A 26,812-nucleotide genomic window follows, 5' to 3' on the forward strand; every position below is an offset into this window, starting at 1 on the left:
ACACAGCACAAAGAGGAAATACTAATGCAGATATAAATATAGCACCAGATTTACTGCTGAACTTATGAAACGTTACTCAGAAAGGCAAACGGCAATGTACCTTCAAAAGTTTGGGGTCGGTAAGATTTTTTTCTGTTTTTGAAAAGTATCTTATGCTCACCAAGCCTGCATTTATTTGATTAAAAATACATTAAAAACTGTAATATTATGAATTATTATTAGATTGTAAAATAACCATTTTCTATTTTAATATATTTTAAAATTGTAATTTATTCGTGTGATCTCAAGAAACATTTCTTATTATCAATGCTGAAATCAGTTGTGCCACCTATTTTTATTTTAGATTTTATGATTGTACAATTTGTTTTCAGGATTTCTTGATGAACGGAAAATTCAAAGAAACAAAAATTTTTGAAATATAAATCTTTTGTAACATTATACAATTCTTTACTGTCACTTTTGATCAATTTAATGCATCCTTTCTGAATAACAATCTTTTTCTTTTCTTTTTCTTTTCTTTTTAAATCTGACAGTCCCCAAATTTTTATGTTCAAGTGGAAAATAGAGATTTGAAACACAATACTGCAATAATCACTGACTGTGATTAACTATATGTTAACTATATGATTTTTATTTTTTTTTATGACCTGATAAACACCAGTAGTGGGGAGAAACTGACACGTGTCAAGATTTTCTCTTAAAAAAAAACATAATAATAAATAAATAATTTGAACCTAAAAACATGGTCTGAATAAACAACATACAATAATTTGTCAAAAATTATACAGTAAATCAATGACTTTTAGTTCACTCAGAGATGGAATAAGACAGTAAAACTCAAAACCTGTTTAAACATGTCCCCAAACAAACAGTAAGTTTATACATTGCCTTGAAGCCTTTGGGTGAAACTAGACACATATTGGTAACACCCTCTAACATTTAAATACAGATGACAAAGTCGAGGCCCCAAACAAATTAGTAGTTACCCAAATAGTTACCCATCAATTTCAAAAGGAAAAACAACAAGAAATGTCCAATATATAAAGCTATTTTTGACATCGGAACATATCTAATGTCGGCAGAATAACTTTATACAACGCAAAATAAAGACCTAAATTCAGTCTGACTTTTAGATTGTTTGCTTTCTGAAAAATGACAAACTCTATAGGATATTACTCTTTACTTTTCCCAATACAAGTGAGTTACTACAGCAACCAAGACTTCTTGTCCCTGACGCTAAAGCATGGCACCAACACATGATGTGTTGCCAACTGTATTTATACATAACCCCGGTAAAAAAGTTCTGTGTGACCATGAAAGTGCAGAAGAACAAAAACTAGTCAAATGAGAGCGGAAGAGAGAAACTGAGAAAGTGAGAGATTAGTCATGGGAGGCTGCTTTGGTTGGTATTAGAACAACGTTGGCATTCCTTCCACTGATCACTCAAAGGTGCCGGGATTGTTTAAATAGCAGGACAATGCATGGTTGTTAAGCGTCATGGCAATGGTTCTCTTACCCTAATGTTTCATAATAAGATCCTTGTGGTGTGTGGTTGCTACCAAGTAGACTGATGAAAGACAACCTAGCATATTAATGTATCACAAAACAAATGTCTTTTCAAATGTTGAGATAATTCAGCTTCTTTTTTTTTTTTTTGGGCGAGTTCATATCGATTTTATTGATTATCCATTGATTATACCAAATTCCATGTGTACATTATGACAATTCATAGATGAATTAGAGTTCATTCACAGATTTTATTACAGTCTTTGTGTAAAAGAGGTCAGCATGACTAAAATGCAAGATTAGATTTTGTAGAGCCACTCTGGCTCTAATTTAATTTGGCAGTGAGGAAAAGTATCTAACCTCTTTATTTTATGAATGCATTGGACTTTCCATGAGTATCGGAAAACATAATCAAGACAATGTATCCAAAACTCTTCCCCAACTAAAGCGGAAAACTGAAATAATGGGCTATTTTTATCGTAAGGACAAGAGGAAATGTGGTTATAGCGAAAAACCTAAAACATGACTCATAGTCGATAATCATCTTCAACAGATGTGAAAGTCTTGGCAACATTAACATACACTCATATACACTATACCGCTCAAAACTTTGTGGTCTGTGTAAGTTTATTTTAATGTTTTTGATATAGGGCAATTCCATGCAAAGGTCATCTTTACCATGAAAAAATAAAGTTTTAACCAAAAGAACAAAACCCTTTTTAACCCTCTGGGGTCTGAGGTGTTTTCGGGGTCCTTGAGATGTTTTGGCATGCTCTGACATTTGTGCTTTTTTCAGTTGCTTATAAACATATTAATGGCACAGGTGAAATTACACTCTATATAGCACACACAGGGCTACCATAATATGTGAGCAACATGTATGTACATGTTTGTATTTTTGAGAGAATATTGTTTATGCGTGGTTATTGAAAAAAATAAAAAATAAAGTTTCTAATATAAGGCCACAAATAACATACTAAATATCTGTCCACAAGACTTTTGACTAGTGGATGTTGTCGCCTAGAGTATTTGCTTCAAATTGATCTGAAAATCATTCTGCCTAATCATTCACATAAAACAATAGATTGTTTTAAATTGTGAAAAACATTTTTTTGTTTGCAAAGGCAATATGCGGATGGGCGGATCGGCCCAACCCCCTCATGAATAATTAGGCATATATAATAATTGTATATATATATACAAACAATCAAAATATAAATGAAAGCCAAAAGCACATTTTTAGTCACACCTTTTAGCCATCCACATACCATTTTTAGCCATCCACCGCGGTAAAAATAAACCAGTCTCATTTCAAAGTCGTACACGAAATGACCGCCAGGTGGCGCAAAGGGACATTTAGCAAAACGTAAGTGGGGCTAATGTCTATTAACAGTAGCCTAAGGATGAAATACTACAAGTTATGGTAATTTCCAAATAAGCCTATACAAATTGTTGGTCATACAGATAAGATATAATCTTTTAAAACTGTAAAAGGCTAAAGTAGGCCTACACTCACAGGCTAAAGACAAAACGTTTATTCGCTCATGTGAGAATCAAACGTTTGGATATTTCTCAGTAACAAAATTCATAGCCGAGCAGTAGAACTTACGGTTCATCATCAAGATGACACAGGTTCAAATCCCGCACATACATGGTCTGCTGTAAATTTTATATTTATTATTGCAGAGAGATTTGTCTAGCTCTAAAACTCTGTTACACCATACAGTTTTTTTTTATATAGGCTATATATATATATATATATTTTATTCCAGGCTCTCACGCCACACCCCCGATTTCTCACGCTGAAGTGTCAACCCGGTCGGTCAAATTCCTGAAAGATATAGTTTATCTATAGATCTACCTGTTGAGCCACTCGTGATCGACTAGTTATACCGCGAATTAGTTAAAATATCCCGTAATCTATCTAGAGCGAGCGTGCATGCAAGACAGATATTGTGCTCCAAACCGTGCGCGCGCATGGCAGAGAGGTCTGTTCCCTACAACCTAGAGTTTTTAAAAACATGGTTTTAAGTAAAGTGTGATTTGCCAGGGGGGACTAGGATTTCCTTCTGGTCTAAACATCCCTACTTCTGCTGAATTATTTTAATCCCCACACCCCTCCCTCCACAGCTAATCAATGCTATAGGCTACTTCACCAATATCAAATATATAAAATAGAGATAGGCCTATGCAACAGGCACGTTTAAACGACAAACAATAAAATCAAAGCCAGCGTTTCAGTTGTTCATTAGTTCCAGTGGCCTGAATGCATGCACGGCTTTTCAAAATTTCACAAAGCGTGTTGAGATTATTTTGAATGAAATATTGAAGTTTATAATTAAGTGTTTTGGCACACCACGCCGAGTGGCCCTATGCATTTTTCTAAAGTCGGGTTTTATTCTGGCATCGTGAGTTAGTGTTCGACAAACGCGGCGGCGCGTTCATTTAGATTAATTTATTTAACTCATTATTACAGCTAAAATAACTTAATAGGCGACTCCGTAATTTTTTGGTCATACAGATAAGAGTAGAGTAGCTTACATCGTTCAAAACTGTAAACTTGTATTCATATTAGGCTAACGACAAAAACAGTATATCTGTCCTCTCTGTCTCTGGGAACTGCGCGTCACAAAAATGAACCGAAAGCCACTTCAGCTCAGTCACGATAAGAAATCGGCTATGTCTAAAGAATTTAAATGTCTAAATATTTAGGCTAATAAATGTTATCTGATTATGTAGGCTAATCCATATGAAAACGAGAGGTACAGAGGATCTACTCAGACGTAAGCGCTTCCCAATGAGAAAATGACAAGACAAGGGTGAAAATCTCGCTCTAATTAAATGTAGGCTAAATCGCCCTGAATTAAAATGTAAAAACATAATAATGTATTTGTCGAAATGTTGCGATATTGTTTCATTTAAGTTCATATTTATTCTATAAATGTTATTTAATTTAGCAGCATTACCACGAAGCACCGTGTTTCGATATTTATTTGAATACAAAATAAAATAAAAACTTAATTCACAAATTGCATGCCTGGTTGTAAGGATCCAAAGATCCCTGTAGACTTTAATATTAAGTTGAACATTTTGTTCATGACAACAAATTAACAAGCGTTTTTTCAGATTATATTTAGTTTTGCTTGCATGGAAAAAGCTGCCCCAAACCAGTTTTATTTCATTAATTATTGAAATAATGAAATATTTAGTAATAAACTTTTATGACAGAAATATCACTAGGCTACATGTAACTTAAATCATTTAATTCCTTCATTATCAACACTGTCTAGAATAGCGATTTAAGTGTGAATTGCGACTTCTCTTTGTGTTAAGTCAGCCTCAGACTCCGATAGCCTGTGTGGGGGTTGGAGGGACATTTGCTGGACAAAGGTGTTAATGTTCCTCTTTCATATGGAGAGTGTCGGATAGCCAGCCTGATGAGCAGGCAAAATTATTGTAAGGATAAATCTGTGTCCAAATGTAGGCCCCATATCTTATTAAATTATAAATATTGTAGTTTATTTATTGTAGCCTATTTTAAGTTTTTTTTCACACAAAATTTCAATTGAAGTTATTGTAAGGTGAATTCAACAAGGCATGCTGTGTCTTTGAAGCAACAATTAAAGGCTAAATAATTATCATGCATTGATCATATCATGCATGCGCAGCGAGGGAGACTAAATAAATTTGTTAAAAAGAGTTCCAGCGCGAGAGAGGCAAAGAAAAACGCATGTTTTTAATTGAATTATGTTTCTTTGGACAATTTTCGTTTTGTACTGTTTTAATTGTTTAATTTAGCTGTAATTTCTTTGGCAATACAAATTTAAAATGTCGCAATAATAAGATTAGCCTAGTGTTTCTTATTTTGCATCGCAAAAGAAATAAACTCTAAACCCGATGCAACCCTGTTTTAAATAAAAAAAACTGTCCCGACACTTTATTTAAACCTTGAAATGTTCGAACTTGGTTTCAAACTTAAGTAATTTTAGTGTTCTTTTACATTACACAATAATTTAGCAGACTAAAGACGAGCTTCTTCATTTTCATTTTCTGACGCAATCGGCTGACAATCTTCCTTCATCAGTTTATGTCGTTTGTGCAACGGCTGCGGTTCTACAGGAATGTAGCAAATTTATGTTGTAATGATAATTAAACAAAACTCTTGACTTTAAATAAGTAAACAGTTATAAACAGTTAGCTATTTAAGCATCAAGGTGGTAAAATATAAACGCTGTAGGGCAACATCGATTAACAACATGTATGCTACATTGAGATTCGATCTCGGGTCGTTTGAAGCTCCTCGAAGCTCGTGTTGTTGCGTTAACCACTGAGCTACCGTCTGTACGCTGTTTAAGTTGTAAAGCCTCATTGATGTAGCCTAAATGTTTTTATTGCAATGTTTTATGTTGAAATGTTTTCATTATTTATTCAATTACATTTCAGTAGCCTAATTTCAGTATTGTGATTATGAATTATTTTAACCACGTTTCACTTGTTGAATTCTTCTGCTACCAGCTTTCAATCGCTCTGAATCAGCGCGGTGCGGCAGCAGATTACGCATTAGAGAGAATAAACCGGAATAAACGAACACTTTTCATAGTCTATGATTGTAGCGCCTCTTAGCGGTAAAAGGCAGCAAATACACCACACATTTTACCACCGCGGTGGAACGTCTGATGTGGGCATTGTCATGGCTTGCCGACATTTGCGTTTGAATAGCGCGCGTCCTCCGTGGGCGTGTCAGATTAACGCGTAATGAAGTGTAATGAGCTGGGGAAAAAAATACTGACAGCACTCTCTTTTCATACAGATTGCATAAACTGAGAATATTTGTTTTTTATATAAATTACTTCATTTAAAAGAAGAGAATTCAAGCTTCATAAAGAAAAATCTCTCGTGCCTGTATGACAAGTAATCGCGGAGTTACAGTTAATCTTAGGACGCGTTTCAGAATGGACTTCACTGACAGAGAGAACGCAGAACTCGCATCATGTTTGTTTTTCTTTATTTGGTGAAAAGCACAACACTTTGTTTTTATTGTGAGTATCCACAAAAAAAATAGAAACTTAACAGGATCGATTGATGTATAACATTTGCCTGTATGACAAAAATCGACTGAGTTATTTGAGTCTCTTTTGCACTGATAAGAAAAAAAGCGAGACAATCGCGCCGGCGCGATAGCCGACCCCAGGGGGTTAAGTTGTCCATTTAGGTCTGTAATATACTGTATTAATGTGCTTTAACAAAAGTTTTAAGAAAATTGCCTTGTTTATCCACCAGATATGAGGTGAGCAACAATGCTTAAATTACATTTTCAACCAGTCATATTTCATGCTTTCAAAAAAAGGGATCAAAGACCCCCCTTTTTAAACTTTATTTTAACAGTAAGCATTTTGCAGAAAGATGGAGGCATGCCTGAGAAATAAATATACTAATTTGGTCATAACAGCAATTTATAAGGGCTATAATAAAGAGGTCTTGACGCTTCAGTGCACTGTCACGTCCATAACGTTTTAAAGGTTTAGTTTATTTAATATGACAATTATAAATGCAAATAACTTGAAACTTTATTTACAAAGCTAAATTATGTTTATGCTTATTAGGATAGACAATTCATCTCACTACTTTGCTCTGAACAACCATAATAATGCGTTACGGACGTGACCGTTACGGACGCTTCATATTAAATCATGCATGACTATTGTGATCTGTTTCAAGACAGAAATGATTTTGGCCACTTCATTTCAAGTTTTGTTTTGTATAAATTGTATCTTAATTTTACATCAAAGTTTCATCAACCAATTGTCTGGATTTAATAAATAAGCAAATATAGCATGGAGGTGCGATCTCATAACTGAACAGAATCATTTCAGACAGTCTTCTTAATGTGAAAACACAGCCATTATGCGTCAACAAAAGTGCCATGATGGTTTGATTGTTGATTTTCCAAACAGATTCTATGTATTTCAGACGCGTCACATCCATAACAGGGTTTTTGTCACATCCATAACGTTGGTTTTTCCTCATAATACACTTCATAAAAATATATATATTTTAAACATTGATATTTTTATGTTCAGCTAAGACCCCTTTATCATGTGGATAGCAATATTTATACATTGGATTTAAAAGTTCACACACTTTAAAGGAAATCGAACAGTATACCAAAAACTCTGCCATTTCCCGTCACATCCATAACGCATGCATATTTTCCTTTTTGGGCGGTGCTTAAATTGGTGCTCTGAGAATATGCATTTCCAATTTAAATATTGTAAGAAGTTTTTTTTTTCTGAGACATTTCACCTGTCATTATGAGTTCAACTGTCACATCCATAACGCTGGAATTACCCTATAAGTCTCTTATGCTCATCATTCAAGCATGCCTTTGCTTGATTAAACATGCAATTAATAAGTGATAAGTGAAATATTATTACAAATTAAAATCACTGTTTTCTATTTGAATATATTTTAAAATGTAATATATTCCTGTAGTGGCAAAGCTGAATTTTCAGCATCATTACTCATTCAGTTCATCATTCAGTTTCACATTGTAACGATCACCAGTGAGAGCGCCCGGGATAACCATCAGAGGGCAATCCAACCCGGACAATCCCCACACATCCACATACTCCATTCCCCATAATCCTTTGCCCAGACCATCATCCATTATCACATTCACCTGTGTCTCATTATCCTGTTTAGCTCACACTATAAAAGCCTGGTTCATTCGGTTAGTCTCTGCGAAGTCTTGTATGTGTCTCACTGCATTTGTATCCTGTTTCTCCCGTGTCCTGGTTCTCTTGATTCTCTGCCTGTTCCCTTGGATTTCTCGCTTTGCCTCAGCCCTGATCTGTTATTGTTTGTTTGTGTATGACCCTTGCCTGTTATCTGGATTTCGTCTTTGGATTACCCTGTTCAATAAATACTGCATTTGGATCCTCAACCTTTGTGTCTCAGAGCAGTACGTGACACACATGATCCTTCAGAAATCATTCTGATATTCTGATTTGCTGTTCAAGAAATATTCATTCTTAGCAGCATAACTGTAGTATTATAACTAAGTATTTTTGTGGAAATAAAAATAATAATAAAAATTCTCAGAGTTCTTTGATGAATAGAGTTTAAAAGAATAGAAATCTTTCATAACATAAATGTCTTCACTGTCACTATTGATCAATTTAATGAATTCTTGCAGAGTAAAAGTATTAAAATCTTAGTGACCCTAAACTTGTGAATGGTAATGTGTAGTAGAGATAACATTCTCTCCATTCCACATGTATTAATTCATCAACACTGAAAATTATTTGTTTTTCAATATTTGCTCAATGAAGCAAATTAAGGTCTCTTGAGGACTAGAGGACTCAGCTGTTTGCAGACAGCTGAACACCTCTCACTACTGAGCCAGTGAGTCTAGCTTCTTCACATACCACACACGTGACCGGCCCATCCTCTCTCTCCACACCCTGCTCTCAAAAGACTTGAGAACAACTTAAGCAGATAATTCAAATTATTAAGAGCAATAAAGCCTGACCACAAACAGGGTGGGAATAACTAAGGGCTCTACAACTACAAAATGAAAGATTTATTGGTTATGCCCAATTATGGTTCATTATTTTTGACTTTCTAAAACTAGCATATTGTATGTTTCACACCGAGCTCGTGGTGTATATGTATATTCGGATGTCTGTAACCCCCGGAAAAGAAAGTCAGAGGGGGACCGGTTCGGCATATGGACAATGAGATGGCTCTGGAATCTCAGCACTAATCTACATCTGTTGATATGAAATTAGATAGCATGAGAATGCACGGCTCTGGTTACAGCTATAAAAACTACTAATTCCCTCACGAACAGTGAGCATACTGTACAGAGAATAAGGCATATACAACAGTGTGACCAAAACATGTGGACAATTAGTTTAAAATACTTTTTTTCTAAGAGAGATGATTGTGGTTACGGGTGAAAAATGAGGTCCCAACAACTATCAGTTCTGGTCAACTACATAAATACATAAAGAATCCATCCATCCATCCATCTTCTTCCGCTTATCCGGGGCCGGGTCGCGGGGGCAGCAGTCTAAGCAGAGATGCCCAGACTTCCCTCTCCCTGGACACTTCCTCCAGCTCTTCCGGGGGGACACCGAGGCGTTCCCAGGCCAGCCGGGAGACATAGTCTCTCCAGCGTGTCCTAGGTCTTCCCCGGGGTCTCCTCCCAGTGGGACGTGCCCGGAACACCTCCCCGGGAAGGCGTCCAGGAGGCATCCGAAACAGATGCCCGAGCCACCTCAGCTGACCCCTCTCGATGTGGAGGAGCAGCGGCTCTACTCTGAGCTCCTCCCGAGTGACCGAGCTTCTCACCCTATCTCTAAGGGATCGCCCAGCCACCCTGCGAAGAAAGCTCATTTCGGCCGCCTGTATCCGGGATCTTGTCCTTTCGGTCATGACCCAAAGCTCATGACCATAGGTGAGAGTAGGAACGTAGATTGACCGGTAAATCGAGAGCTTTGCCTTACGGCTCAGCTCTTTCTTCACCACAACAGACCGGTACATCGACCGCATTACTGCAGAAGCTGCACCGATCCGTCTGTCAATCTCCCGTTCCATCCTTCCCTCACTCGTGAACAAAACCCCAAGATACTTAAACTCCTCCACTTGAGGAAGGATCTCTCCACCAACCTGAAGTGAGCAAGCCGCCCTTTTCCGACTGAGGACCATGGCCTCGGATTTGGAGGCGCTGATTCTCATCCCAGCCGCTTCACACTCGGCTGCAAACCGTCCCAGTGCATGCCGAAGGTCCTGGTGTGAGGGGGCCAACACGACAACATCATCCGCAAAGAGCAGAGACGAAATCGCGTGGTCCCCAAACCTGACACCCTCCGGCCCCTGGCTGCGCCTAGAAATTCTGTCCATAAAAATTATGAACAGAACCGGCGACAAAGGGCAGCCCTGCCGGAGTCCAACATGCACCGGGAAGAAGTCTGACTTACTACCGGCAATGCGAACCAAGCTCCTGCTTCGGTCATACAGGGACCGGACAGCCCTTAGCAAAGGACCCGGGACCCCATACTCCCGGAGCACCCTCCACAGGCCGCCTCGGGGGACACAGTCGAATGCCTTCTCCAAATCCACAAAGCACATGTGGACTGGTTGGGCAAACTCCCATGAACCCTCCAGCACCCTGCAGAGGGTATAGAGCTGGTCCAGTGTTCCACGGCCTGGACGAAAACCGCACTGTTCCTCCTGAATCCGAGGTTCCACTATCGGCCGTATTCTCCTCTCCAGTACCCTGGCATAGACTTTCCCAGGGAGGCTGAGAAGTGTGATCCCCCTGTAGTTGGAACACACCCTCCGGTCCCCCTTCTTAAAAAGAGGGACCACCACCCCGGTCTGCCATCCCAGGGGCACTGTCCCCGACCGCCACGCGATGCTGCAGAGGCGTGTCAGCCAAGACAGCCCCACAACATCCAGAGACTTGAGGTACTCAGGGCGGATCTCATCCACCCCCGGTGCCTTGCCACCGAGGAGTTTCTTGACTACCTCGGTGACCTCAGCTACGGTGATGGACGAGTCCACCTCTGAGCCCTCAGCCTCTGCTTCCTCAATAGAAGACGTGACGGCGGGATTGAGGAGATCCTCGAAGTATTCCTTCCACCGTCCGACGACATCCCCAGTTGAGGTCAACAGCTGCCCACCTCCACTGTAAACAGCGTTGGTAGGGCACTGTTTCCCTCTCCTGAGGCGCCGGACAGTTTGCCAGAATCTCTTCGAGGCCAGCCGATAGTCCTTCTCCATGGCCTCACCGAACTCCTCCCAGGCCCGAGTTTTTGCCTCCACAACCACCCGGGCTGCAGTCCGCTTGGCCTGCCGGTACTTGTCAGCTGCCTCAGGAGTCCCACAAGCCAACCAGGCCCGATAGGACTCCTTCTTCAGCTTGACGGCATCCTTTACTTCCGGTGTCCACCACCGGGTTCGGGGATTGCCGCCTCGACAGGCACCGGAGACCTTACGGCCACAGCTCCGAGCCGCCGCTTCGACAATGGAGGCGGAGAACATGGTCCACTCAGACTCAATATCTCCAGCCTCCCTCGGGATCCGGTCGTGGCTCTGCCGGAGGTGGGAGTTGAAGATCTCTCTGACAGGAGATTCGGCCAAACGTTCCCAGCAAACCCTTACAGTACGCTTGGGTCTGCCGTGTCTGTCCAGCTTCCTCCCCCGCCATCGGATCCAACTCACCACCAGGTGGTGATCAGTTGACAGCTCCGCCCCTCTCTTCACCCGAGTGTCCAAGACATACGGCCGCAGGTCAGATGAAACGACCACAAAGTCGATCATCGACCTACGACCTAGGGTGTCCTGGTGCCACGTGCACTGATGGACACCCTTATGCTTGAACATGGTGTTCGTTATGGACAAACTGTAACTAGCACAGAAGTCCAATAACTGAACACCGCTCGGGTTCAGGTCGGGGGGGCCGTTCCTCCCAATCACGCCCCTCCAGGTGTCACTGTCGCTGCCCACGTGAGCGTTGAAGTCCCCCAGTAGAACGACGGAGTCCCCAGTCGGAGCACTTTCCAGCACTCCTCCCAGAGACCCCAAGAAGGCCGGGTACTCTGCACTGCCGTTCGGCCCGTAGGCACACACGACAGTGAGAGACCTATCCCCGACCCGTAGGCGCAGGGAAACGACCCTCTCGTTCACCGGGGTAAACTCCAGCACATGGCGGCTGAGCTGGGGGGCTATAAGCAAACCCACACCAGCCCGTCGCCTCTCACCATGGGCAACTCCAGAGTGGTGAAGAGTCCATCCTCTCTCAAGGAGTGTGGTTCCAGAGCCCAAGCCATGCGTAGAGGTGATCCCGACTATCTCTAGTCGGAACCTCTCAACCTCACGCACGATCTCAGGCTCCTTCCCCGCCAGCGAGGTGATGTTCCACGTCCCTAAGGCTAGTTTCCGTGTCCAGGGATCGGGTCGTCGAGGCCCCCGCCTTCGACTGCCGCCCGATCCTCTCTGCACCGGCCCCTTACGGCTCTTCCTGCAGGTGGTGAGCCCACGGGAAGGCGGTCCCACGTCGCTCCTTCGGGCTGAGCCCGGCCGGACCCCGTGGGGAGAGGCCCGGCCACCAGGCGCTCGCATACGAGCCCCAACCCCGGGCCTGGCTCCAGGGTGGGGCCCCGGCTGCGCCATACCGGGCGACGTCACAGTCCTTGTATTGTTGTGCATCATAAGGGGTTTTTGAACCGCTCTTAGTCTGACCCGTCGCCTAGATAAAGAATCATAAATGTAAAAAAAAAAAACTTGTTTCTCAGAGTTTCAAGCGGAACCAGCGGATCAAGGCAGCAATCTGTTCTCAATGTATTTTAAGCAACACCAAAGGCACGACTAAAATAAAACAAAACAGGCGAAATTGCTCTACTTTCATAGACAATCTGTGTTAGGCCACTAATCTAGTTTTCAGAGAAAAGGACTGAGGTAACAAAACGTGTGACAGGGTGCGCAAAAGATTTAAAGAATCTCTTTACAGTTTAATGTTTATGACCATTTAAAGGTAAAAGCATGAGAAAGGCCAAATGATTTCTGAAATATGAGATGCCCCTTTAGCAATACTCCCTAAGGAAATTAATGGTGACCTTTCACTCCAAACATGAGCCTATAATAGCCTATAAAAAGACCATATAATTCATTTAAAATGTCTTTTGCAATCTCACCTATTTATTAACTCCAAGATATTCCCCAACTCAAACAAATCTTGTGAGCATGACACAAGTGAAAGTAAGCACACAAGACTTACACGTGTTGCTTCTCTTCTACAGCTTTCACTTTTGCTATCTAACCAAGCTGTTACACAGCGGTTTTCAGGCCCTTCTGAGAAATCCCCATAAATACCATTATCATAATGACAAATGTTATCTAGGCTATGGCATGCAACATTGCCGTAGTTAGGCCTAGTTATCATTAACTCCATCCTTGAATCATTTCACTCTGACAAACATGCCATAAAAAGACTTCTGTCTTTAACTCTAAATATCAATGCATATTATTCAGATCTGTCTCAACTCCTTTAAAATAAAGTTTACTAAATCATTTGTCCACAAAGAGAAGGTTGTATTAGGCTGGGTGTTAATTTAATGTCTTAAATCCCACTCCAGTTCATGCTATGGGAAACCCTAACAGCTGGTCCTCAGGGATTTGCGTGCTTAACTAAAACCCTTGTCTTCCTATAGCAGCCACTCTGCCTGGGGTCCGTCTGCAGGACAAAAGAATTTCGTGACCCCTTCACAACTTCCCCAGGTCACCCCTGGGTTACGTTACACCATTGCGTCAGACAGCAAAGGAAGCACAGAGGTGTGCTCTAATCTCCAATCTTCTCGCTATGGTAACCTACTAAACGGCTGAATGCTAGATAACACACAGACATTGTTGAATTAACTCTTGTGATCTCTAGTGCAGATGTGGAAAAAGTAAGCTTCCCTTTTCTCGACACTTAATAACTTTCACAGAAACACCCCTGTCCCTGCCACCTATCCATCATTTAAACAGTATCACATTGTTGATTGTATGTGTGTGCCAGTGTATTAGTGTTTGTTTACAGGGATTTGGTTAGCATGTTTACAGAATTCTCTGACTAGGGTCAAGCTCTGCTTGCCCGTACCAACGACTGCGTCCTGGAGGGGCGGGTGTGATGACTACCAGATTTAGCACTTTGTTCATCAATCAGGGGAAGCTGATTGTCCCAAACACACCATATGATAACACAGATGGTGCTGTTTAGATCATTGTCAGGCTGATATTTTATGACCACTCCCTAGCTTTTATTTTTAGACGGACAAACAAATGAAATCGTTATTGGAGACTCTTTCCCCTTGATGTATGCAACAATAACAAAGAACATGTCACAACAGACCAATAATAATTATACAGCAATTCAGCAAAAGAACCTTTTCCCTTATTCTGGTGTAAGCACACATGGGACAGTAAGAGCCAAAATAGCCTCTTTCTATGGGTGAAATATCTAAACAAGATTTTGATACTGAAATTTAAATCAAAGACGCCTTTAAAAACTTAATCGGCATATTAAAAAAGCACATTAAAATTGGCACAATAATATTCACAACACAGCTTAATTTTATGTTGTCAGAAAAATCATCACAAATACACCGATTTTTTTTAATCTTAAGCTCACCAAGGATGCATTTATTTGCTCAAAACTACAGTAAAAATTATATTGTGAAATAAAATTATAATTTTAAATAACACTTTTTTAATTTTAATATATTTAAAATGTAACTTTTGAACCGTAGTATATATCATGAATATTCAAAATATCTCCCAGCCCTACTCACAACCCACAAGTTATTTGAAAACAACTAAGATATTATCACACTTCTAAATTAGGCACAATGCACTCATAAAACTATAGCTATGATCTCTGATTCTCTCGCACACAGCTGTCTATTGTTTTGTACATCATATGACCTTTGAAAAATGTGAGTCATCCGTTAGGAGGCTTAGACGTGTGGGGTTCCTGAGAGAGCTATACTGTTGCTTGTGAGGTTAGAAACGAATTGAAGGCCAGGCGGTGGGAGATGAGTGGTTTGTTGCCCTTCTAGTTTTACCTAAAGGTCAAAAATTTGTTGCCCTTCTAGTTTTACAAAAAGGTTAAAAATGTTGGGCCTCCCAGAGACAGCAGTCATGCGTGTCTAAAGCGAAGACAGAGGACAGCTCTTCATAACACTCACCACTCATCAAGTAGCTCGGGCCACATGTAGCCACAATATTTCAAAATCCTCCCAAGCTTCAGTGGGATCCAACTGTTAAGATATTGGAGTCCATTAACTCTTTTTCCATGGGTGGATTTAAAAGAACGAGGGCCCTGCACAACATTTCCCTGAAATAGAAAGAACCGCTGTATATGCTGGATAATGTATACCGTGGCTTCAAGAGAGCTTTTTTTGCGGGAAAAAGGGAAAGTCCAGTCACGTTCGAACCACAATGGTTTGGCTCTCCCTGGGCCCCGACCCCAGCAGCTTTCATCTGGTGGGGCCCAGAGATTGTTTTAGGAAAGAATGAATGGCCTTAGTATTGTAGTTCGGTAAAGCATAAAGCACTAAAATAACAGAGACATAGCTCAGTGCCAGGTGAAAAAGAGCTGCCATGACTGGAATCTGGTTATGAAGGTGACAATGGGTCTGGGAAGAAACAAGCAAACTCTCATAAAGCACTCAACTCATAAAGTTGAAATATCAACTTCTCACATTTGGCAGCAATTTATCTAAATTACTTCCTTATGAGTACATGACAAACAAAAACAAGTACAAGCTCAATCGACAGCATTTGTGGCATAGTGTTGAACAAAAACAAAACTTCCACTTGTGCCTCCTTTTGGGTTACAGTGAGAAACTTTCAATGGAAGTGAATGAGGCCAATCTGTAAATTTAGCTCTGTCGCCATGACAATATAAGCATAAAACTCTAACAACTGCCAAAAAATTATTTAAAGGGATAGTTCACCCAAAAATGGGCGGTTTAATCCAAATGTTCTGAAGAGAAACAGATTTAATTTAGGCTTTTATTCACATATAAACGTTAATCAACTCATACATCAGTTATAATAAACGGAAGCCCAAGCATGCTTGCTTGATGTGCGAGAGGTTTGTTCTTGCGCTTCAAGCAGGTTTGGTTGAGCTTCTGTTTTTGTTTTCTGATTAATGTTTATATGTGAATAAAAGTCTAAATTCAATCTGTTCATCATATTAAGCGATCGAGTCTCTTCAGAAAATTTGGACTAAACCGCTCAATTCAGATTCGTTTTACAATCTCTTTATGAACTTTTTGAAGCGTCAAAGTGGTAGTTGCGTAGACTGTCAATGGAGAGGTGAAGAACTGGCTCAGATTTTATTAAAAATATCTTCATTTGTGTTTCGAAGGTGAACGAAAGTCTTACGGGTTTGGAATAACATGAGGGTGATTAAATGAAATTTTTGGGTGAACTAACCCTTTAAACAACTTTACAGCTCAAGTTTTAACAGAAGAATTAATGCAAGTACTTTTATAAATTGTTTCACATTTCTGCTTTTAACCCTTTAAAGCCTGACACATTAAAAAAATGGCAGAAAATTATATATTTTTGGAAATTAGATGTTTATTAAGCCTTGAATCAAAATCCAAAAAAAAAAATTTGCCAACTCATTTTGTTTATGATATATTTTTTGTATCACATTTGATACATCAGGCTTTTGGGGAACGTTTTGCTTACAACAGATTAGATTTTAGATACAAAAAATCTATTATGCCTTTAACAGTTTGAAAACATAGAACATTTTAGGCAGTTTTTCTCTCTTTTTTTTTTACATAGATCTTTTTTCCAGTCCTTTTATTTTACTTTGTGGTAGTCACGAAAGCAGTTTCTGTCTTTGTTCAGGCAAAGATGCACCTTACACTTCTCACAGTACACATGTGAGAAGTGATCGTTGGTGCAATGCTTGCATCTTTGTCGGGTTTCCCATGTTGGAAAATGATCCATGGCATCCCTTCTGACATCCAGGGGCACACTGCAGCTTGACCTTTTACGGGGTGCTGATGGAGCTGCTTCTGGACAGGATAGTGGTCGGCCAACCTTTTTAGCCTTTCCAGCACTTGTGAGTGAAGAACCAACCAAAGCTTGAAACCTTCGCAGAGCCATGGTTTTCATCTTGGGGTCTAGCATCTTCTGGTCTCTTCTGTAGAGGTTCCACGCATTGATGACTGCCACTGTAACAGTGTGCCACCAGATGTACATGTACCATCTTCGGGATCTGAAGCTGAATTTGTAAAGTGCAGACAGCATATCAAGGAGATCGACGCCTCCCATGAACTTGTTATATGCTTCAACGATGGCTGGTCTGGGAACCATTATGTGAGTTTTGGATTTGCGATCCCAACGTTTCACATTTCCCACAGGTTCAATACCCACAAATGAAGAAATCAGGTTCACTGCTTTGTTGTCAAACCATCTTACAATGATGTTGTTGTCCTGGTTCACTCTGAAGTCCATTGACCCTCTTCCATGTTTCTTCATTTCCCTTTCATCCATCATGGTGCAGTTGGCCATCCTGTTCATCCGGATTGTGCCAACGTAGTGGATTTCTCTCTCCTTTAGGTGCTGCACCAGGGGAACTGATGTAAAGTAATTGTCTGCAAAAACCTTGTGATTTTTTCCTGCTGGAAGTGTTGATGTCATTTTCAGCACAACTTCTCCTGTAACACCCACTTCTGATTTTTCTCTGTCTTGATGTTCTGCACCTTGACAAACATCAAAGTCATAAAGAAAGCCACTTTGTCCTGCACGTCCCCACATCTTAAAACCCCATTTGTGTGGTTTTGCAGGCATGTAGACACGTAGATGAGATTTTCCCTTGAATGGCACCATAATTTCATCTACTGCATGACATTCTTCAGGAGGTATGCAAAGAAACTGTTCTCGCAGGTTTTGTAACCATGGCCTAAGCTTCCACAGTTTATCTTTCTTTGCATCATCAGAAACACTGAAATTGTCCTGAAAGTGAATCAGTGTTAGCAATTTCAGAAACCGATCTCGAGACATTACATCACAAACTGCAGGAAGCTTTGTCTCCATCTCCCAATATGCTCTCACACAGGACATCTGTACTAACCCCATATGCATGTACATGCCTAGAACCTTCTCTACCTCTTTGGCAGTTGTGTTTACTGACTTGCCCTCTTTTTGTACGCTGTACAGATTTGTTTGTTCTGCCGTTTCCTGTAGCATTTCATCAGTGACAAACTGTTTGAAATACATGTATGGAGTCCAGTTACACCTGTCTTCTGTCCCTTCCTCATCAGATACAATGAAATCGACAGATGGAGGTTGAAATTGTTTTTTTCTCCATCTGTATTCTTTCTTTTTTGCATTATCCTTCACCGACTGCTTTTTGAATGTGTCCTGTGTTGTTGGGACCTCAACTTCTATGCTGCTCTGGACTACACTTTCGACTTGATAATCTTCCTCATCACTGCTGTCTGAACTTCCATCATCATGCATGGCCTGAGGAATCCATTCCTCATCATCATCATCCTCCTCTAACTGCTCTAGGTCACTTGAATTGCCATCCGTTATTATGTCGATTACATTTTGAAGATGCTTTTTTCTTCTCTCTTCTTCCTCTAATCTTTTTGACATCTAAAAATACACATAAAAAATTGATGATTCCAGCATATTGATTATAATTTTAGAGGAATTGTTACTGTAAAACCTAAAATGTATTGTAAGATGACATTGTGGTAGGCATATTGTAGATTACATAAAAAAAAATGTGACACGACTATTCAGGGATAAAGAACCTTATACCTGCAGTTTCAAATTTAATATGTGCATTTTTAACACAATATATATTTTAATATGGCATTTCAGTCATTAATTGCCATTAATTGAATCATCCCAATATTGTGTGTGTTTGCATTGTGGTAGTCATAAAGTAGATAACATTACTACAATTTGACGTTACTGTTTAGACATAAAGCACCATTAATACCTGCAGTATCAAATTTGATACACAATTTCCAACACGATTTACTTGTAATTTAACGATTAAATTATTAAGTAATTATGCATTATTTCAATTCAGAAAGTGTTAAATTAATTATATCAGGTGCAATCCAATATTATTTTTTACCTTAACAACTTGAAATTAGCCTTTATTTTCCTGCCGAAAGCGTCTGGCTTGATCCAATCGCAGCCGCCATTTTGAAAAGCTAAAAAATCACCCCTCTACTGCCTGCAGTACAGTGAAATTCCACAAGATGGCAGAATACACATATCAAAATAGATACAACAGGTTTTCAAAGAAAGTATTGCTCTCACTGACTCAATATATGTCTTAGAAACTCGTGTATCAAATATGATACGTGCGGTTTTAAAGGGTTAAATCCTACAAAAATTGGCCCCATTCATTTCCACTAAGTGCCTCTATGTAACCTTGATTCTAGCTTTTTCTAAAGAAAACGAGGGACAAGTCAAAATTAATTTTTTGTGGTAAACAACATTATGCCACAAGTGCTGCCAGTTGAGCATAACTTGTACTGAACCCAGAATGTTCCTTTAAAGTCAGGGAAAATGAGAGTGATATTCCAGCAGTCGAAGAGAATTGGTCTCTGGTTACGGCCAGTATTTTCTAAGGAACTATAACGACTAGACTCAAGATAACATGCAGAAAAAGCCCAGGGGCCTACCTGAGAGAGTCTTTGCTGCTGTCTGCACCATGGATGTCTGGCTTCTGTCTGTTGTCCATTTCTTGTTGTTTAGGCGCTTTGTCGGCACATTCTGGCTCTTTAGTGTAGGGCTCCATGGGTGGTAGAGGGGTGCATCTATCTTGACTCCCTATGGACTGATTACTATGTTTCCTTTCTTTAGTACCCCCATCAGTCTTGCGCTCGGATGCCGTGTTGCGTTTCATGGCCTGGAGCTGAGACAGAGGGACAATATCTGCACCCTGCGGCCTGTGCCACACGGTGATACGGCCGGCAGAGTTGTAGTAGTAGAACCTGCTGCTCTGGGGGTCAAATAGCTCCCACCACTGGTTACCATCAGCCTGGCGGACAGGCACGTCGCTGGGAGTGTCCCAACCACACTCTCCTGTGGCCAGATTCACGTACATGCGCTCTTGTGAACGAGGCTCCAGGATTTCCACCCAATCAGCACTGAGAAGACAAAAATAGAGAGCATTATCACCATTCAAATCGTATTTAAATTGATCATATTTATTATACTGAGAACAAACATAACACATTTACTGTCATAATATCGACCATGATTGTTTTCCAAACAAAAGCTAGTATATTGGAATCCTAGTTAAATTAAAATCAAATCAACTCAAAATGGCACAGATGTGCTGTTATAAATTAGAGGCTGCGCTTCATGGTCAATCTCTTAAGTGTAATCTGACGGATCTGTTATCAAGGGAATTAGGCCAAAGCCAGTGAGAGAATCGCCATGTGTGAGAGTGCATGCACAGAAACGGTGTCTCAGCACACCCATAATCCTATCAGTAGATAGATACAGCCACGGACGAGGAAACAAAGTTGTGAGCTGGAAAGCATTCACATATATTCCCATACACACATGCACACCGGTAACTGCGAGACAAGTCTGGTCTCCCATCTGGTCACAGGTGCACTTGTCGTGGTCTGAAAAGCTCTCTAAGTCATCTTAGTGTGTCATGTGACTGCTAAAATATTTATAGATGACAGGATTGGAAAGAAAGGGCGAGACTAAAGACAACGCAATCGTCTTGGAATCACATGTGCAGACACTATGGAAAGTTCGACCAGGTTTGACATTACACTAAAATCTGAACTGAGCATTGTGACTACCATGAGAGGAAGAGGAATAAGTCTGGAAATGTATCCATTTTATAAATGCATATTATTGATCTTTTTGTGAACGATTAATCTATGCACATTTTTGACCATACCAAACTTCTACAATCATTTTGTCCTCACAAACCCCAACTTCTTCTTACAAACGACTGCAAGCTTCCATTTTGATCTGCCTCCATACTATCGACACCTGATGCATAGAACCACTCGGATGTTCAATGTCACAATATGCAAGAAACGATCTGTTGCTACTTCCGTTAAATTGCGACTTTAAAGCCAACAAATACAATTCTGAACCCAAATAAAGGTACTACTACTACATTTTACAATATGACTCAAATCAAGTCAAAACTTTTCACCTCCGTCTGGGACGACGAATGGGGAAAGTGACATCGGATGGAGACCTAAACAACAATAACAAAAATTGAATGCAGCTAATTTGGGTCATGATAACCCTCTGAGAAACCTATTATGCTTCTTTTGATCTAGTTTCCTAATGCAGAGAATCTTAAGTGTGCTAATTTAAGCCATGATGTGGTAGCTCGGACTATCTGTCACAGGCGGCGGGATTGCTTCTTTAGGCCACCCAAACCAGCGAAGGGCTCAATATGACTCATTCCGAGAGAGTCAAACTACTGATATTTATCTCATGTGGTTTAAACCTTCGTAAAATAAACAAACACTTACATACTAGAATAAAACGCAAGACGATATGAACACTCAGATGTCTAGACATGTAGACACAGCTACTGTAAATTATCCTTTCGATTCATCTTCAGCTGTTTAGAATGGTCTGATGATGCTCCAGTGAGGCATGTCAATGTTCGCCAGCTTCTGTGCCACAACAAGTGTGCTCCTTCTCTCCTGCCACGTGCCCTCTATACCACTGGTTGGACAGTGAACAGTGTGTTTGTGTGTTGTCACGTCCATATGTCCATTTGTTCCCTGGGCTTCAACCCAAGCTGTGGCTCAGGATCAGAAATAGTCAGCCCACCTGTTCAAAGGTGCTTGAAATGTAACATAAGTAGTCCAACTGTCTTTATTGTTCTACTCCTTACATTTGAGGAAAAAAAGCAAATACCAAATCTGTTAATATATAATTGCATCTTAATAAAAACAAATGTAGATATACAGAGGCCAAGAGAGACTAATATACAGCTGGTGCCAGGTAAGCTGGGAAACACAAACCAAAACAACAGAACTCAGCAAAGACATACTGGGGCACCATCTGTCGCCGACATACCGATCGGCTCATTTTACCTTCATTAACAGCGTTAAATATGTGAGAGAAACAACAACTGACCTAAGGAAAAGCACTGATTTTATGTCAATGCATGTGCAAGTGTGTGTGCACATTTGTCAGTTTGACTAAATTAATTATGGGTAAGGTTGGCAATGTTACTGCTCATAAAGAATCCTGTCCTGTAGAGTGTATCTGCACAAACTGTTTCTCGCTACCAGATCAAGAGCTTTATGGGTGGGAGCCGTGTAATTGAAGAGCAGTTAAACTGGAGGCCTTTTGTGTGCTGAACTCCACCCACACCTTTTTCTCACTCGTCCAAGCAGCCTCAAGAAAGGCATGCAGTCTCTGCAACAGAATCCTTATGACTAAATTCCTCCTCATCAAGTTCAAATGTTTGGCATTATATTATCAAGAAAACAGATTAGCGTACATGTGAAAAAATAAAAAGGAAATCATGTGAAAAGTTGCATAAGAAAGCATGAGGTATATTTAGGTTGACCACCAAGACCACTGTAAAAATCACACTGGCATTTGGTTGAGGTGTCATTGGGGTATTTCCTGGGTAAATAGGCAAGCAGCACATTAGCAAAGCGTTGAGAGTTTTGTTGAAAAGCATAGAGAAAACTCCCCATCCTTTAATAATACATAAGATCATAGATTAGAATCGAAACTCTAGAATTAATAATAGAAAGAAATTAATGCTGTTAGATATTCTTTTTCACATTATAGAAAAGCCTTTTAGGTATCCTGTTACCTTCCTGTCTGTAATAAATGTAGCCTATCATATCTTTTTAAGGCACACTGTGCCTTTATGCCCTCCTGGTTCTGCTAAGGCTATAGAGGGAATGCATTAACGTCACTTCCCCGCCGGAACACGCCCCCCTCAGCGGGACTGAGTGGCAGAAGAGCTGCTGCGTGACTGGAGTTAATAGGGGAAACTGCGTTAACGCGAGTAAAACAAACTATTATCAGTTTAAACTAAAAGTTGGACTCGATATAGTGTTCCTTACAACTTATCAAAGATCCAGTGATCCATGGATATTGACATGCAGCCAGGAATCGTGTTTCCTGACATTTATATGTGCCTGATTTCGACGCCGGGGAAATAAATGAAGACAATTTGCCTGTAAACGTTTTATATAAATACAATATAGATAGGTCTAAATCCGAGTGATCACTTACATTAATGTTATACTATATATCATCATATCGTCCAGCCCTAAAACTTGTATAGTTTTTTGTCAGTGTTTATTTAAAAACATCCAATTATGCAGAATATAGTCTGTTCTGTAGCTTTTTGCAGTCTGTAAAAATATACAGTACCTCAGATTTCTGGTCAAATCTAGTTGTACAGTCAATCGCAAAGCTCTTTCCCGTTTTAGATGTGTTTTGTGTGATTTTCACGGCGTTCACGCTGAAAACAAATGCTGCCGCTCAGTCTTTTTGCCACTTGTGGGCGTGACCGCATTCACTCCAACCGACGGTGACGTCATGCGCATACCCTCTATTCTCTGCTATAGTGCTTATCGGGCACTAGAAATATATTAATTTAAATAGAATAACGCCACCAAAAGTAGGCAGCATACAAGAATGCATCATACTAAGACCTTACCCCTTTGTATGACAAAAAATATATTTTTAGAAAGTGTCTAATAATATGTCAAATCATTTCCTCATATATAAAACAATGAAATTATTTTTCAAATTCTTGAAGCCTAGGAATCTGCAGCATTTAAAAATAGCTATAAAATGGCTGGTCTCCAAGCACTGAAAAAAAAACAACGACATATTGGACTAAATCCATTGTTCCAAAATGAGGCCAAATGCTGTTTTTATTCAGTGCTTTTTTTGGGAGCGCAATTTTGAAATTCCACCTTAGGTGTTTCTGATTTAGACTACCCGAGACAACTCTGAAAGGGGAAAAAATGCAACAAATTTAACAATAATTCTCTGTGCCAAAGTCTCTTAGCTGCCATTCACTCCTCAAAAAGCTGAATTCAACACAAAAAATAACATACTATTCTGAGTTTGACACTTGACAAACATTTGCCACACAAAGCCAACATGTTTAAAAACAGAACCTGCCTTTGACTTAGACAACTTATTAGTCCTCTGGCTAGCTGATAGTGCTAAACAAACCCACTTTATCTCAAAATAAACTGTGTTCCTGTCAGGGATTATTTACAAACAAAAAAAGAATATCCTTGGACTAAAAGGTGAAAGGAGGTTGGAATAACAGGTGAAAGATGGTTCAGGTGACGTAATGCCATTCAATATGGTGGAACAGCATGCAAATTGTGAGATAGGTGGGCCGGGATTACGTAATTACCTCAAGGTGTGGCAAAAAAAATGACTTAAACTTGCTTAGATATACTAAAACAAATCAATTGTTCTAACCTTAAATCAGTATTTACCTCTCAAACATTTTCAACCACAAATGGCCTACAACTAATTTAACTTGCATATTTGCTGCATTTGAGTACAGAAAACATGCTGTGTCACTCTAAAACACAAATCAGCTGAGTACACACAAAAGCAAACAGGCATAGTTCCACAAACAGAACACACAAAGAAGGACACTACCCTGCCCCTGAAATAGAGAAGAGTGAACAGTGAACACACTTCATTCAAACAAAAAAACAAACTGCTGCACCTGACAGAGGAATTCTTTAGTTCTGTGAAGTGAGGTCACTCATTCCAGTGATACTAGGAAAAGGTGGACATACAAAATGTACTATTCAAATATACACATTTGAATGAAAATAGTTGGATGAAAATGGGTGGAGTTCTTCTGTCCCTTCCTGCTTCATGCAAATGCTTCATTCCTCCCATGGTACTACTAACTAAACACCTTGAGAATGAACGCAGGGTTAGATCTGGCCCCTGGGATTAACATGACAGGTTGACTGCAATTAAATGTTTAAAAAAAATTAAAACATATGTTTACTCTTATGTGGCACTTACAAAAATACTTTATCGCCTATTTATTTTCTCATAGGAGTCAATGGCTCCTTCATTTATTTTTATTTTTTGTTTTTCTGAAGCCCTGTGCAGGTTGCTTTTGCTCATTTTGAAGAGGGCAAATGACTAGAGCGGACCAGGCCTCCATCAGCAGAGGTCATAGTACAGCTGCTCCAGTCCATTTCACTTTTATTCTGCCTGGCTTTACGGACCAAGACCAACGCTGGCTTCATTTATCTTTGTGGGTAACATGTCAGTACTGATATAGCTGGCCGTGTGTTAACAGATTAGTTACAGGAAAGCATTCTGATGGATGGCTGAAAGCCAGCAAAAGAAGAGAAAAATAAGGTTAAACAGACACAGTTCATTCATACACAACAGGACATGGTATGGTCAGAGTTTCCTTCACAAGAACGGAAAAAAACAGAAACCACTTGTTTTGTATTTGTTTACATTAAAAGCGATTTAAAACTACAGGCACAGGGCCTTTGATTGGATTAGACATAAGAAAATAAGCCTATCCCTACCAAAACCAGAGCATCAGCATTGTCTTATTGGGGTCCTCTTATAAATACTGTCAACTCAAGCTAGAGTTAAAAACCACAATAAATACAATCACAGTCATCTGTTTGAATATTATGTTTTTAATTTATTTTATTACATATTTAAGGTTTTATTTAATTACAAATAATCATATTTGGATTTCTTAAAAAAGGTCTATTTATTTTTAGATTTGGTCAAGTACACACCGCAGCTAAATACAGATCTCACTCTTGTTAATTATTTACAGAAGTGACAATCACATTCAACAACAGAATTAACATTAAAAAAATGATCAGATTCGATTTGAACAACTAGTTGGTAATATAATGACCTCACTCACTTTTTTGAACGCTGACAGCTCGTCAAGAGGTGCGGTGTTAGAAAACCACAGAAACAGAGACATCTATGTCATGAGATGCCAAAATTTTTATCTTTTTTTCCTTTAAATGTCTTTCTAGTTAAACAGCTGACTTCTCTCTGGTGATGTACACTTCTCCAATGTTGTTTATTTTAATTAGTATAATGTCATTTTGCTTCCAAACTAAATTTCTCTTGTTAAGGATCCTCAGATATTTTTTATTGGAAAACAAGAAAATTATTTGTTCGATTTTTAAATCACCCAAAAATCTGCAAAGAGCATATGGCTAATGTCTCTTGCTTTTCCTGAGATGATGACAACTAAAGCAGATAGTATTTAAGTGTTGTGGTTCAACGAAGGAGGGCATCAAAATGTCTAGCCAAATTGTACTAAGTCAGTATCATATGCATGACAATATGTGAGAATTCCACCCATTACTAATGGATAATAATGGGGTCATGACAATGGAGAGCATTGTTAGCACAGCCATCAGCCTCTATTCATTTGGAACAACCCCCTTTACAATTAAAGCTCTCACGGCACTGGTGGCCAATCAGAACACGAGTCGTGCCTCAGCGGGGGTGTGTGGCTTTGGGGTAAGGATAAGGGGTCTGAAATGCTGAACTGCAACCCCCTTCCGAGAATTCTTTCTATATAAAGCAAGAAAAGTTGACCTCTTTGGGATGATGCACTGCCTGCCTGTGTGTGTTATACGGCTGTTTTTGTCTGCACTGCTGCTGAACTACTTCCTGTCTCAACAGACGGTGCTGCCGGAAATTTCTACTCTGGGCGGGAAGTCTGTAACTGCCAAACAGCAACTGTGTCAGCAAAACA

General features: G+C 39.9%; 2 protein-coding genes across 2 annotated transcripts in view; both read right to left on the bottom strand.

Moving 5' to 3' along the window:
• The window catches only part of arhgap46a (Rho GTPase activating protein 46a), a 47,118-nt gene that overhangs the window by 14,358 nt on the left and 5,948 nt on the right, over nucleotides 1–26,812 (bottom strand). The window contains exon 2 of the mRNA XM_056251517.1: nucleotides 19,728–20,195. Coding sequence (XP_056107492.1) covers nucleotides 19,728–20,195 — 468 coding nt within the window. The remainder of the gene's footprint in view (nucleotides 1–19,727; nucleotides 20,196–26,812) is intronic.
• On the bottom strand, nucleotides 16,774–19,417 carry LOC130085638 (piggyBac transposable element-derived protein 3-like). The gene is made up of 2 exons (XM_056251518.1): nucleotides 19,172–19,417; nucleotides 16,774–18,678 (listed from the first exon to the last, which is right to left on the bottom strand). The coding sequence occupies exon 2, from the start codon at nucleotides 18,676–18,678 to the stop codon at nucleotides 16,873–16,875; it is 1,806 nt and encodes a 601-aa protein (XP_056107493.1). The 5' UTR covers nucleotides 19,172–19,417; the 3' UTR covers nucleotides 16,774–16,872.

The sequence above is a fragment of the Rhinichthys klamathensis genome, unplaced genomic scaffold (genome assembly GCF_029890125.1).
Source record: "Rhinichthys klamathensis goyatoka isolate OS25496 unplaced genomic scaffold, OSU_Roscu_1.1 h1tg000082l_1, whole genome shotgun sequence".
In the NCBI taxonomy this organism is placed as follows: domain Eukaryota; kingdom Metazoa; phylum Chordata; class Actinopteri; order Cypriniformes; family Leuciscidae; genus Rhinichthys; species Rhinichthys klamathensis.

Excerpts from the sequence above, each read along its gene's own strand:
- LOC130085638 (XM_056251518.1), bottom strand. The coding sequence starts at position 18,678 with ATGTCAAAAAGATTAGAGGAAGAAGAGAGAAGAAAAAAGCATCTTCAA.